The 15509-nt window shown below is 36.7% G+C and overlaps 3 protein-coding genes across 3 annotated transcripts; all 3 read right to left on the bottom strand.

Annotated features, from left to right (window-relative positions):
- Positions 1-4051: 4051 nt before the first annotated feature.
- On the bottom strand, positions 4052-6709 carry LOC103412154 (small ribosomal subunit protein uS2-like). Its single transcript, XM_008350750.4, has 5 exons — positions 6076-6709; positions 5305-5567; positions 4946-5143; positions 4599-4812; positions 4052-4392 (listed from the first exon to the last, which is right to left on the bottom strand). Exons 1-5 carry the CDS (start codon positions 6218-6220, stop codon positions 4298-4300), a joined length of 915 nt encoding a protein of 304 aa, XP_008348972.1. The 5' UTR covers positions 6221-6709; the 3' UTR covers positions 4052-4297.
- A 119-nt stretch (positions 6710-6828) lies between these two features.
- On the bottom strand, positions 6829-10006 carry LOC103412153 (E3 ubiquitin-protein ligase CHIP-like). The gene is made up of 8 exons (XM_008350748.4): positions 9628-10006; positions 9438-9505; positions 9262-9325; positions 8485-8556; positions 7724-7857; positions 7461-7608; positions 7284-7394; positions 6829-7182 (listed from the first exon to the last, which is right to left on the bottom strand). The coding sequence occupies exons 1-8, from the start codon at positions 9730-9732 to the stop codon at positions 7060-7062; spliced, it is 825 nt and encodes a 274-aa protein (XP_008348970.1). The 5' UTR covers positions 9733-10006; the 3' UTR covers positions 6829-7059.
- Positions 10007-11743: 1737 nt separating this feature from the next.
- Positions 11744-13935, bottom strand: LOC103412152 (adenylylsulfatase HINT3-like). The gene is made up of 7 exons (XM_008350747.4): positions 13553-13935; positions 13408-13463; positions 12988-13045; positions 12643-12709; positions 12374-12429; positions 12111-12164; positions 11744-12018 (listed from the first exon to the last, which is right to left on the bottom strand). The coding sequence occupies exons 1-7, from the start codon at positions 13754-13756 to the stop codon at positions 11887-11889; spliced, it is 627 nt and encodes a 208-aa protein (XP_008348969.3). The 5' UTR covers positions 13757-13935; the 3' UTR covers positions 11744-11886.
- Between the last annotated feature and the right edge of the window lie 1574 nt (positions 13936-15509).

Here is a 15509-nt window from a genome sequence, read left to right as displayed (position 1 = left end):
AAACGAGAAGAATGTGAACGTATTGAATGGGGGAGTGCGGTGGCAATTTACAACTAGGGTTGTGGTCCATTGAAGATTCCTCCTCTTTTTGTGAACGTATTCATTGGACGAGAGAGCACACCAGTTATATACTATCAAAGGCTAATGGAGCAAAAGAAAACTCTTTCTGGAAATAGTCATTTTTTCGTTCTTGCAAATCACATTTTAACACTTGTACAAATAACTCAAAAAAACGTAAAAAGAAAAATTTGTGCATACATAACATATATATAATCGGCGTAAATGTAGGAATGCGTATTTTTAAAATTCCGCGTCAAAATACTAATTTACTTTTGATTTTGATGAACATAATTGTACGTACACGCATTATCTTGTGCTACAACATTTTCATACTCTTGGCCTCCCTCTATCGTTCATTATTGTGAGATTCTTCCACTTTCGATTCTTCCTTTGCACTTACTCTTTCCTAGTCAAAGTCATGGGGACTCTTATTCTTTGTCCCTTTATACTTCTAATTACTCAAGGAGAGAAGCATCAAATTACTTACTAACATATCATAACTATATCGTAAATTATTCTAATTTGTGATAGTAGAATTTGAGCGTGAGTGCTGAAGAACGAGCATATTACCTTTACCAATTGAAATGGTTGAACTTATATCAAATCCGAGTCAGTCCGTTGAACTTCTCCAATGCATATTCGATAACTATGGACGTGACCGATTGCATCTTCTACACCAGTAACTACATCATTTGATAAGGCGTTATTGCACACTCATACCAAATTATAAGCAATTAAGGATAAAGAAAGTGTCTTGTATGTTTGTGAATAATTGAGGTTTGGTCTATTCATGCCAACCTTACCAAAATATGGGATGGAAATGAAGGAATAAGTCGTGGTGGCGAAATTAGAGGATATCCAAAAGGGAAAAACATTGACATCATGTACTGTACAATGCATGGGACAAAGTTAAAACACGAAACAGGACGACCAATTAAAAAGGCACCAGAAGAGATGGGGACTGCTTGATTGAAACGTGTCAGTTTTCATATAAAAAGTTTTCTAATTATGAAAGGACTTGTAACTTAGTTAGTTAAGAGTAATTCAGATTTGGAGTTCAATTCATTCTTCGTAAGTATCTCTTACATAAAATGATCATAAATCAAAACTGAATTGTTAAACAGATTAAATTAATAAATGTCGACGACGACATATTCATTTTAATGATCATTTTAGTCAATTTTTTTTTTTTTTTTTCAATCACAATTCTCAATAAAATTCTTATATCTAGAACATTGGGTTGGTCAAGAAACACAAGGCTTTCAAGATAAAAATCCATGAAAAGCATTACACATGATAAAATGATAAAAATACTCTCAATGTTCAACGGTTCCAATCAATGAGAAGAGAGACATTAGGACCTCACCAAATATTATTTCATTGAACACATCAAATAACAGAACGCGTGCATTTGTTGCGATTTGTACAATATACTTGAGACCAATGCAAAGCAGCATTGAACAAAGTAGGAGCAGGATCAGGAGGAATAACATAAGCACTAAGACTTTGGGTTTGTCCTGACCCATCAGTACTTGTCACGCTTCTCAAAACTTTATAGTCATTTGAATTTCAATCATATAGCCAAAGGCATGACTTGAAGTATCGTAGTTTGCAAACGATTATCCTAGCCGGAACTTGTACGTTGCTCTTATAGGGAGGCGCATGCAGAAATGTTTGGAACTCTTCGACCTTGTGTCTCTCGAGGCAGGCAACAATAACTAGATTTGATGGTTTATATCATATACAATACCAAATTAGGTAGTTTGACTGCTATTCCATTGTGTGATCAGGAGGAGAACAACGTGATTTTTGTTGGTCGCATAGATCTGAGTGTTAGGTTTGGGAACAATCACAAATTTTCATATAGAAGGGTTCCAAATTATTAATGTGGTATGGTGACTGCCAGAAGAAGCAAGGCATATGATCCGATCAAGCTGCCTAAATCTATTTTGTCTTTCAAGCAAGTAATGGGACATGTGAATGGATTCAATTCGATTTCATGTAAATAAATATGTCCTAACCTTCTCATTATTCAAGAACAGAAGCGTCAGCGTCAAGCATACCATCATCGTATTCAAATTACACATCCATTACGGCATTTTTAATGAGGGGCTCTATATGGGATTGAAAAAATGGTGGATATAATCCATTTTGAAGCTCCGAGGAACCTTTGGAGCTCTATTAAAAAAAATATCTCCGAATGAGGGGCTATTTACTTTCGGGCTATGGGGATATATATATATATATATATATATATATATATATATATATATATAAGTAGTAATTTGATTACAGGATAACTTTTATTTTTTGTTAACTTTTCTTAAGTTGATTTTTGGACGTGTTATCTCAAAAAAAAATATAATATATATATATATATATATATATAAACAGTTCAACCTAAAAAAAAATCCAAATTTTGACAAAGTTAGATTTTATCACTTATGAACCATTGGATTGGGTTCTCTTATCTCAATCTTATCCATTGGTTTGTTTCTATGAAATTAGATAAGATAAGATTTTGTCTCATAACTAAATTGTAATGCCCTTGCAATTTATTTATGTTTTTGGTTTAGGTCTCTAAACTTTCTATGTCATTTTAAAATGTAGAGTGTTTTTTATTTGGAAATTAATATAAGTAAGCCCTTTTAGTAGAACATCTAATATCATTTTATGTCTTAAGCATTAAACATACAAATAGAATGGAGAACCTTGGGTTTAAGTGTATTCGCAAGTGGGGGGAGAGTGGCAGAATTTGGGGAGCATTTTTGCTCACAACCATAAACTATAGTGTATGTTTACCATACATCTAATCATCTGCCGCGTGTCCTTTCATCTAATCTAACTATAGTTTATTTTTACAAAATTGAAAAAATAACATTTAATGTGGAAGTTAACTATAATTAGATGAAAGGACCCGTGGCAAATGATTATGTATATGGTGAACATACACTATAGTTATGATGATGAGCAAAAATACTTGCCAGAATTTGACTCACATAGGTAGCTACTTTTCTCGTGGGCCTACTGCCTTTTGAAGCTAGATATAACCTAATTTTTTGCTATGCAAGGAAGAAAGTTGCTAATATAAGTGAGGTCATCTCTAACCGAAGGGTCCAGAGGGCCAGATGGCCGAAAATAGCCTGAAAACTGTCTCCAACCGAGGGCTAGGCCAGAGGGCTTTGGAATCTGGGAGGGCCCCACAGGATCGAAGATGGCTGGAGGGCTGGCCATAAACCACATAATCATGTCGGTTATAAACGACATGAATACATTTATTATATTTAACCAACAGGATTTGTTATTCAAAATTTTGAATCCAACGGCTAGCTGGCACCAGTTACCGTTGGTTTCAAAAAAAAAAAATTTTTTTTTTTTAAGGTTTGTGGGGCCTTTTTGTTTTTTGTTCTTTTTTAATTCTCAAAAATTCTTTTTTTTTTCCTATAAATACCTAAACTATTCATTCATCATTCCTCACAAAAAAAAATTTTTTTTTTTAAATTTGTCATTTTTAAATTGTAGTTGTAGTTTTTAAATATAAGTTGTAGTTTTTAAATTTAAATTGTTGTTTTTAAATTTAAGTTGTAGTTTTTAAATTTAAATAATAAATTATGTTTGGCCCTATAGCCCTCGGTTGAAGACGGTTTTTTGTGACAGGGCTAAAACAAGCCCTATGACCCTCGGTTGAAGATGGTCTGATAGACCTAACCCTACTTTCCAACCCATTAGAGATAAAATTTCTCACTAAGACTTTAAATATATCAATTTCATGAAAGATAAAACCCCATCGGGGACGGTCTTAGGCAGCCAAGAGTCATATGCCCACATTAGCCCTACAAATGACAAAACATATGCCCACATTAGCCCTAATGAAATCAGGTTGTAGGAGATTATGCACATATAGTCCAAGGGTAGGATAGAAATAGGCAGCCCGCAGGGCCACGGACAAAATTTTCCGCAACCCCAACCACGTTTAGTCAAAAGATGAATGTTCAAGATGTAATTCTTTTGGTACAGATTTACGATAAATTAATTAAAAGAAATAATTCAATGGTAACATTGTCTAGCCCTCCAGAAACAATCCATTTTTTCAAATCTAAACTCAACGGCTTCAAAAACAATCCATTTTTTCAAAATGGCATTATCATAATCCTTTTAGAAAATCCCAAACGAGAAAAGAAAATCTAGCTGACTACGGATTCAACGACATTGTGAAGAGCACCCCTTCAAAAATTCCTCACTCCCAGCGACTAGGAGGAGGAACAACACCTTCAACCGCGGCAGCAGGAATTTGTGCTGGAGGAATCGAATCCCACTCTCCTCCTACTGCGCCTGCACTCAAACATAAACAAGATAGGGAAGAAACAAACATGTGTCAGAAAAGGTACAACTGACCAAAAACAGATGCATACTTGATAACATAAAATGTGATTAAGCTCAAATATTTCTCACAGCCTGCAGAATCGAACAAGGTAATACAACAAAAATGTGATGATTCTAACACAATTTACAACGGTTAAATGGTTAACAAGTGAAACCTGGTTCTGCGGTCCAGCCAACAACAGGAACTGCCGGGATAGTTGTAGGGGTATCTGTTGGCCATGGAGCATCAGAAACTTGGGTAGGCCATTGATCAGCCCCGATGATACCAGGTGCAGCATAATCTGCAGTTCCATAATCTGGGATTTGAGGAAGATCTTCATCTTCCTTTTCCTTGGCCTCCTCAGGGTCTCTATAGAAGAAGAGATCAACCTGCAAACAGAAATTTTGGGCAATGATTAGAACTTTAGAGAATATGTCTCAACAGATCCCTCGAGTAACTTACAAATAACGCACAAAGGCCAAGGCATAAATTTCAAAATCAATAGAAATGTTCCGTGTTTACCATGACATCCCACTTAAGCCCTGGACGGAGGGAACCACGCATCTGCAAAACCATCCTTGCTAGGAGCCAGAAAAGACATCCGATGCTGTGCTTCCCCTTGTTATTCGCAGGGATGCCAATATCAACATAACGCATAGGGGAATCAGTATCACAGAAAGCAATGGTGGGTATGTTTCCCAAAGCAGCCTCCTTAATTGGCTGCAGGCACATAACAATTATTAGAACACAAAAAGAAAAACAAGCAGAACAAAATTGGGAAATAAGAGAGTTACATAATAGCACTTGCACAAACCCTGGACATCAACTAGCAGTCTAAAAATGAACATACAAAGACATTAAAAATAAAAGATGACCATCACCTGAGCATCAGTTCGTGGGTCAGTCAGAATGAGGAGACGGGGCTCATTGAACGACGTCTGGAGCTGATTTGTGAAAGTACCAGGCGTGTGCCTTCCAGCAATAGCATTAGCACCAGTGTGCTGAGCAAATTTCAGGACAGCCCTCTGTCCATAGGGCCTTGCTGATTGTACAATGATATCCTTAGGATTCTCAATCGCAACAATCACCCTGGCAGCCATCTGAAGCTTGTCCCAAGTTTTCCCAAGATTGATAATGTAAATCCCTAAGAATAACCAAAGCAGTAATTAAGCACTAAAATGCCAATTCAATAAACGACAGCTTAGTTCCTGAAACAAATCAACAGCTAACGAAACAATAGGGAGAACAATAACACAGAGTAGCACACTCTTGTGCTCCACAACCGCTGATCACACGCATGCCAAATTTGAGTTTCTTGTACAAAACAGTCCCGAAACACAATCAATTGGTATTAAACCATCTAATTTTGTAGAACCAAGTAAACTGAACCAAATAAATCAGTTCAAAATCGGCACAAATGCATATCAAATTGAAAGAAAATTACAGAAACAAAAATGAACCTTCAGAAACAAATAATCCTCTAAACTATCCAAACAACAGATCTGACAAAACAAATTATATTGCCCATCATTCCAAATACAAACAAAACCAGTAATCTAATATTTATTTTGATAAATATGCATTGCAAAAGTATAAATAAAACCGAAAAAACAGGACTATATCTGAAAAAATGGGAGGAGATGAGAGTGTACCGTCATTGCGGCGCTTGAAGACGTATCTTTCCATCTGGAAATCGCAGTTTTTGGTGCCCAGATGGACTTCGGCGGCCAACATCATCTGGATGTCAGCCTCTTTCTGAGAGAGCTGGCGCGGGGCCGCGGCGGTGGTGGTCGCCATGGTTGCAGTCGACCAAGAGTGATGAGGTCTCTGAAAACCCTAGAGTCCCGCCGGGAGGTTTTGTGAGCGAGGGCGAACGAGGCCGTGAGAGTTCTTTCTTTTTCTCGGGCTTACTGTGAGGGCCGAGTTTGTTCTGTTTATATATGGGAGGGTGGGAGCGAAAACCCTAGGAAAATTGAAATATTTTCCTCGAGATGTAATTTTTATTTTATTTTTATTTTAGAAAATGATACTCTAATTTACAGCGAGGCGGTTCGAACTTAAGCATAACACGAGGCGGTTCGAACTTAAGCATAACAAAAGGGGCACTACTTTATCAATTGAATTAATCAATTGAATTAATTTATGTATAGAATCATGATGTAAAATTTGTTTTTGCTCCTAATACTAATAAATGCGTGAAAATTTTTGTTTTTGTCAAATTTTCGGTATTATATAGTGATTAAATTGACTAAATTAAAAATTTAATGACTAAAGTAACTTCTAGGTGATCCCAATGCATCAGTGTATTAGTTCAATCTAAAAGATTCAAATGTAACTTGTGATTTGAATGTATACATTGATGCGTAGTAGAAAAACCCGTTTTGAGGTCCGAGAGATAAACCGAATTCACAAACGACGACAATTTTAAGTAAACATGAATCTACACCAGCAGCAAGTGGAGAACTGGTTTATATTGTAATCTACGTACAATTTCAAAAAGGATAGACCTTCAGTATGATTCTAGGTCACACCATACATCAAAAACACAAGAGGACACTGCACTCTGCCGCATTTGGTACATTGTATGTTTTAGAACAACTATCGACTCTCTAAGTTTCCAATAAATTCAACCTTCACTATGTTCCGTAGGCCCAACCATGCTGTTGTAAATATGCTTGAACTGCTTCTTTTATGGCAAAGTTTGGTATTAGCTCTGATTGATCAAGCAGCTCTCGTGTGATTGGATCGAACCTGCCAACCTGGTATATAGTGCAAACAAAAGGCCAGAGATCACTGTGAAAATATACATTAGCGTAGAGAAGGCATTTGTATTAGCAGATGCAATATGAAGAAATTATACCTTCTCAAGATGGTGATGGATCACTGATCTCTCATATGTAACCCCACTTGGAGTAATCACAGGATCACGAAATATATCAAGCGTGATTTTGCAACACAGGTAATCCGGCACCTGAAATTTTTTTACAGTCACAACAAAAATAACTGAGAATGGAAGACAAGAAAACCATGTACTGACCTCACTTGGCGTGTCAGCTTCTGCAGCCTTCTCAAACACTCTTCCTAACGCCTCTAACTGTTTCATATGGGTAGTAGCAGCTTCATCCAAAAACCCTTCAACTTGAAGAGCGTCATGTTTCTCTTTAAGAGCAGTCTCGCAGTCTGCTCTGAGACACGAAACAAGTTTTATGAACCAGCTACCTTTAAAACGAACACCAACACTTATGCAATATTGAAAACATTTTCAGACATCATAGGCCTGATCCTACAGGGAACACATACTTCAAGTTTTGCAATTCCCATGATCGTTTGCTCGATGTATCCTCCCACTCCATGTACTTTGCTTTTGAAAGCTCCTGCCAGATTTCCTCTACCATATAACCCTTCGGATTAGCACCCCTCCCAAGATCCAAAGCCTGTACAGGATGTTCAAACAAAATTTCAGTAGAATTCAAATATTTTATCCACATCGTAAGCAACTATTTCCAAAGTAAAGGTTTTAAAAGTAGTATGAAATGTCTGTGAAAAAATGAAGATATCAAGTATTATGATAAAACCAGGAACAAGATTTTACTGCACTAGTGCCATTTGACTGATTATGCTTCTGTAAGACACCTGACTTCCCCCCTGTTTTCAATTTTTCCAAAGATCATATACAAGCATGTCGAGCAAGGCCTTCAAAACAAGAAGAAATAACTTCCAAGAAACATAGTGGTGAATATCAGTTGCATCATTGTGATGCAACTATAATACATCCTCTCATAACCCTCTTTCTGTGAATATTAGATTATGCAACTTTCACAATAAGATCAAGAAAACCGTAATCATTCTAAAGTATCCTCAGTTGTATTTAATTTTTTTGAGTGCGTTATGCAACTTTTTTCATAATTTCACTAGATATATGTACTTTCAAGTTAAATATTGTGAGTTAGATGGACCTCCATTTTCTTCTTCTATCATAATCATAAACTGAAAAAGGCACAGTAAGAGAAATTTTCTCGATGCTCATGATAAGAGTATGCTAGACCAAAAGCACTTCTTACCCTCTCAAGTGCCTTAACTCCCTCAGCATACTCTTGCTTCTGCAGTAAAGCAAGCCCCAGCATATAGTTACCCTGTCACGCAGGAAATTTTCAATGACCTAAACGGCACAATGATGATTCAATAGTAAAAAGGAAAATGGCACATTAAAGCAGAAGATAATAGGTTAATGTGCAAGACTCAGAGAATATTGTGCAGGAATACACACAACATATGCAACAAAATTATTTTCGTGTGTCCAAAGCTTGATTAGATATGTACTGCACTGAATAGACGACAAGGAAGCAATGATTCTAAAGGCATAATCGCAACCGGAAAAGTCAGGAGCACAAGGCATATAGAAGGAGGGAACCCATGCTTTCAAGCTATCATCTTGGTGAAAATTCCAATTATGCATCTGGATCCAAAACTGTTATTAAACGTCTTTCGCCACTTGAATGCGCTCAAATTGTATAAATAGCATCTAACTCATAAAATGATGGTTTGTTAGAAGAGGAAACAAACATACAAAGTCTCCGTGCGTGTAATGTAGGCCAACGATTTATGACCCGACCTCCATGCGTTAAAATGCAGACAATCAATTTATCAGAATTTAACAATGAATACAACTCTCTGCAGCACCACCACAAGTACTCAAGTCGATACACAAAAGAGTATATCAATATACCAAAATTTCACTCCTCGAAGATCTCACATCTCTATTTTCAGGTCACAGATGACATCCTAGAAACACATATATAGAAAAAGGAGCAAAACAAAATCAAAACACCAGATTGTACCTTAACTGAATTGTGATCAAGCTGAATAGCTTTCCGAGAATCCTCTTCGACTTTTGTCCAATCACTGCATTACTCAAAACCCATTAATGAAATCCAAGAAACAAATAAGGAAAACGAAAACTGAAGAGAGGGAGAGAGAGAGAGAGAGAGAGAGAGAGAGGGGTGGTCATACATACTTACGCTTCCGATGGCAGAGAGCGCGATTCGTCCAATAAACAGGAACATTAGGGCACAGAGTGATTGCCTTCAAAACCCAAATGCCAAAAAATACCACCACGAAATCATCAATCACAAAGATCAAACCTTTACAATTTTCCACACACGCAAAGTACACGAGAGGAGCGAATCGCAGAAACAAAATAATACCTCAGTATAGGCATCGATGGCGGCCGCGAATCGATCTTTCTTGAAGTAAGTGTTGCCGTCCTTCCTGAGTTTCTCTGCCGTCGACAATGCGAGACTCGGCGCCATATCCGTCCTCCGCTTCCTCTTCCCAAATTGATTGTTTCCTATGGTGTTTTCAGCGAATGCGGGCGCGGCGAATCGACGGTTTGGCGGCGGATGGAGGGGATGGAGGGGAAGGAGGAGAGTTCAAGAGGTTTCTGGGCGAAAGCGCGAAATGGAGGGAGACGAAGACGAAGAGAGGCTAAGGCTCAAAGGGAAGACGTTTCGCATAGGGGGGTCTGAGAAGGCAAAGACTCGTTGTGACTTCTTTTAAATTGGATTTTTGTTTGCCTTCCCTTGGTAGTTCAAATTTAATTGGAAGATTGTTCTTTTTATTTATTTTGATTATTTATTTATTAATTTTTCATTGCTGAATTTTATATTTTTGAAAGTGCCATAATAAAACTAAATTAGGGTTGGTTTTGACTGGCCAATGCCCTGACTCTTTCATGACAGTATCATTGGATAATAAAAGTTGGTCAATGGGATTGATCCCAACAGGGTGATGCAAATTGTCGAGAGAAATGCTAGGAGTTTTTAAACGTGGAACTCTCTATAAATATTTTGACACTCGTGTTTTTAGTATAATGTTTTATAATATTAGCACGAAAATTGATGTTAAATTGTGAGATGTCATAGAGGAGATAGTCTCCTTTGCATTTCTCAATTTTAGATCATCCTTTATAGACTACATAATGCGATAATTGATAGTTGGACTATTACTTTAAATCACTAGAAAAAAGTAGCCCAATTATCAACTGACACATTATGTGGTTTACAAAAGATGGTCTAAAATTTTGATTTCCCTAACATTTTTTTACTCAAAAAATAGAAATTGATGTCAGATTCATTTCATTGGTCAACGTGAAACTGATTTATTTTCTCTCTGCTTAGTTCAAGGAAATCTCAAGTTGGACATAAGGGATTCGAACCTAGGTATAGAAGCAAGGAGATCATATTGCTCTAGTTTTATGAATGTCATAGTTTTGATCGAAATCCTTACGAGACTGCCTGTCACATCAATTTGTTAAGCTTGAAGTACATCAAGCGTTTACTCAATTCTGCTGCCGATCGACTCCGGTGATGCTGCTGAGCTTGAAGTACATCAAATCATGCTTGTTGCTAAATCCCCATATAGCATGGATTACAAATCATGCCGTTGCAGCTGCGATCATCGAATAACACCCGCAAACATAACTACTTGAGAGAAACCAACCATGCTCTTCGTGTCACAAATTTTTGTAACAGTAACTTTTGTGGTGTACGTTTTGTTTTCTGCAACTTGTTTTTCTTCAACGAGAGTAGTGTATCCGGTTGTCCAGGCTTCTGGCTCGTCGATCCTCTTGGTGGAGAAGTTTTAGAGGTCCCTGGAGGTACTATCGCAAGTTGTGTATGTGATTCGATAATGTCCAACACCTACAAGATCGTTCGTTTTATGTATCGGGCACTAGCGCGTGGCGAGAGATAGACTCAGTTCCTCCTTGCGAGTTAAGTGTCAATAAAACATCTGCATGCGGAAACATGCATTGGCTTGTAAATGAAGATGATGAGGTTGGAAGAAACCCTAATCGTATCATCTCCTTCGATTTCAAGAAAGAGGAACTCTTTTGGACTCCTCATCCCAACATACACTTTTCTCGCTACAATTATATGTCCAAGACTTACAACAGTTACACTGCTGCATATTTGGAGGTACATTTTGGTACTTCCAGGATCTAAGAAATGATTCCTTGAATCTTGTGTCCTACAAATTCACCCTCGGACTTCTGGAGTCCAATGGTGTGCTGTTATACTAGAAGCCTGATTCACCTAAAAAATTAGGTGGAAAAAAAACATATCAATGGAAACTTTTCGAAGTTAGAACAGCCTTGGTGCGGGACAGATATTGAGATTACGCTTTTGTGTCCTGGTTTTTAGGTTTGGTGCTTCTTTCGTTCTGAATAAACCATTGTTCACGGACTTGAGGAAAAAGAAAAAGGAAATCATATTATATTCATTGTTATTTTCATGTCCAGATTTTGAAGGGAAAAAGAAACACTAAGTAAACTGGTGAGCTCAGCCTTCTATATGACATGGAACAAGTAATATTTGCAAGTCATACAACATTTCAAAGAATTAAAGTATGTATATTGCACATAATTGTACACTGAAAATTACATTGTGATCGGATGAAATGTGCACCTAGTTTTCGGTAAGACTAGATCCTTCACCCTTGCTGATTTTGGAGTTGTCGGATATTGACAATTGCTCTCGAACATGATCTGCAAGTCGAGATGCTTCCTGGTCTGAGCTCAGGGGCCGCCTCCGCAAACTCTATGGAGTTCATATATATAAATATCAAGCTTATATCCTCAAGACTCTACAGTTTTTACATATAAAGAGGCAAAATTGTGAATGATACATACCTCAGAAGCCCAAAGGCAATCAAGGGCCTTGCGCGGTATTATGTGAATATGAGTCTGAAATTACCGTGTTACACGGCAAGATTAGCAAAAGCTTAGCACATTGCTCGTGTTAAATAACAAAATAACTGGATAGAAAGGTACAATACTATCATCCATTAACAATAACACAAATAAATGCTGGCAGAGGATGCATCATTTATAATGTAAATGCTGCTATAAGCTTAGCCAGAAGGAAATTCAAAACGGAAATTATAATGACTCACATGAAATATAACTTGGCCTGCAGCTCTACCGTTGTTAACTAACAAGTTGAACGAATCTGCATAATTAGAGCGTACTGTGTTAAGTATTTATAACAGCAAATGTTAGGTAGGTATGACCGAATATACAATTGTGAACAAGGATGTCAAAGAAAATATCTTTGAAGTGTAAGGACCACTTCAGCACATCCTAATTGCTAATCAAGTACTTAACCTGAGAACCAAAAGAAATTACAAAACGGCGATGCCAGAAAATGACTTTGAAGACATACCAGAATCAGTGGCTTTCATGATTGCGCTGCTGATAAAGGGCACTTTTGAACACATTGCAGCTACCACCTGCAGAGCAAGTTCATTCGGACTCATGAAACATTCGAACACTACACAACAAATAGAGAAGCGCATGTACAGGATTTGCAGAAAAAAAATTACAATATATCCAAACAACCGGTCGGAGATACGTAGAGAAAATTACAGTCCAACCAATGATTAATGTTCAGATTAATTCATCCCATCATTTCGTCCAATGCATATAAGATATGAAAGTAAGCAATACTCTTGTGTCTTGATATCTAGTAACAATTCACAAACCAACTGCATCTGTAAGACATACTTACATCCGGGGGTGTGGCTTTCAACGAAGAAAAATGAGATTTGGGGATAATCAGAGAGTGCCTGCGCGAGCAAAAGTACGGAAATTTAGCAAGTGGAATGGAAACTAAAACATTGTTAAAAGACGATGCAATTGCGTTCTTTCTTTCTTATACAAAAGGAACGTTGGCAAAATTGACACAAAACACTTGCATTTCTACTGTTAAAAATTAGAAGCATCCATTAATCCAATAAGCCCGCCACCATACACTCAAGTTCGAATTCACCTCTCCATTAGAGCAGTTTAGAATATAGTGCTACTAAAAAAATTGAATGAAGTGAGACAAATTTACCATAAATTCCAGTACAAAAAAAAAAAAAGAAAAGCAAGAAAATTGAGAAAAATAATGATTGAAAAATTAAATATTGGATAAATGATACCTTACCCACGACTCAGCGGACTCGTATCCAATATGCACAAGCAAACATCATCTTCGTAGAGCTGCAAGGTATAAAATTTCACAAATAATTAAAACATGAAAAACCCATAATTAATTAAATAAAATGCAGTTTAATTAGAACCATAGAAACCTTGAAAGCCGGTGACTCTCCGCGAATAATTTTACAGAAAACGCAGCCGTTTTCTCTATTGCCCTCGTCGGAACCACTGAGCCACTGCTTACTGTTCAAACCGGAATCGCAATTGGACCTGGAAACGAGAGCTAATTGGGTCGGACCAAGAACCGAACCGGGTCGGATGTGGGAGCAGATAATGGCGAGCCTTCGGGCCTCCATTTTTCAAGCAGAATCAGAGCTAATTGCGCAGCTTGTTTTTGCCATGGTTTTGCGAAACGTTTCGGAAACTGGGAAGGATTGGAAGACAAGGAAACGAAAATACCAGAGTTTTTTTTTTTTTTTTTAAATAAATTGATGGAGTCAGGTGTGCCGCTTATCCGCATGAGATAATAAAATATATTACGTGTCATGTATTAAGTTATGGTCGGACATTTTTTTCCCAAATGGAACCGAGTCCCTTTCTGACCTAAAAAATCTGAGTTTATGGATCAAACGATCCGGACCGTTAAAATTTTGATTCAACAGCTATAATTATTATAATTTTTAGATGAGCTCCCTATTTATAACCGTTAAATCAAATTTTAACAGTCCGGATCATTTGATCCTCATGCTCAAATTTTTTGGATTCGAAAGGGATTCGTGTCCCTCCCAAATGATCCAATCGCAATTTAAATTATGGATAATATAAAGTAATAATTGAGGAAGAAATACGAATTTTTCATAATTATTGTAGTAGATGACAAACCGCTAGCTCATCTTCTAAGAAAGATTATACGAGCGTTTTTTTTATATTGATGGGAAGATGACATTTTAAATGATAAATGCAATGAGTTAAAATGAAAAACCTCAACTATTATAATAATCTAATTACAATAAGTGGCCCAATACTAAGAGTGCAGACTGCGGCTTTCTAATAAAATAAAATAAAGGTAGGAGGTTGCGATGCTCCGAGTTAGTGAGTTTGCTTAACTGTGGCCACAGATAAGGTGAAATTTCTCATAGCTTCTACATCCCAAAAATGATAGATAACCGTAACTTGCCACTAATTGTCTCCATTTTTAAGATAAGAAAAGAGCTATTATAACAATCTACAACTTACCTTTTACAATTCTTTTAGATTCATATTGTATTTTGTTCATAAAAGTTGGAGAATTCAACTAAATATCATAAAAGAGGTAATTTCTAGTAAGAGTATTTTTCTTTTTAAAATATAGAAATTTAGAGTTAGCAACTAAATTTCTGGAGTACCAATAAAAAGAAATTTATTTAAAATTTATATTAAAAAATAACTTTGAATAAACTATCACGACCTAATAAATAAGCTCTAGATTGGGCATAGTAATAGAGCATAGTTGTCCATAAACTTTTTCTATTAGCACCCTATATATTGTTGAATGCACCCCACAAAAAATTATATATTAAATTACTTATGTATTCTACTATGGAATGACAATTTCGACCTTATTAAGTTTTTAAAAAAATAAGAAATTTCCAAATACACCTCACATCACTTTTAACGTATTATTTATCTTCTTCAATTATCAAAACCCTCACACCCTCCATTGTTAAACAAAATCCTAACTAATGAAATTATCAACACATTGATTGAGAAAACCCTAACAAAATGTCTACGAATATGCCAATGTTATTAGTCACTGTGACCAGGGGCGGAGCCACCAAGGGACTAGGGTAGTCCCTGGCCCATCCTGACTTCATATGAGGTGTGAACCTTATAGAAGAAAATGAAGCAAACGACATCGTTAAGTTTTGATTTTAAATTTTTTCAGCTGTCTAATGAAACGATAAGTTTGGTAGGGGAGTTTTAAAAGAGATGTGCAATTTTAAATGGAAAAAGCAACACCACTTCTGGTTCGATTCTCTCACCTAACAGTAATATACACCCTATAATTTTCTAAAACAACCCACCTTCTTTATTTGCAGACCTCTCCCCCTTGTCCTTTTTCTACTTCTT

The sequence above is a fragment of the Malus domestica genome, chromosome 10 (genome assembly GCF_042453785.1).
Source record: "Malus domestica chromosome 10, GDT2T_hap1".
NCBI classification, from domain to species: Eukaryota; Viridiplantae; Streptophyta; class Magnoliopsida; order Rosales; family Rosaceae; genus Malus; species Malus domestica.
Note: the sequence above shows the minus strand (reverse complement) of the source record. Positions and strands in the feature narration are given on the sequence as shown.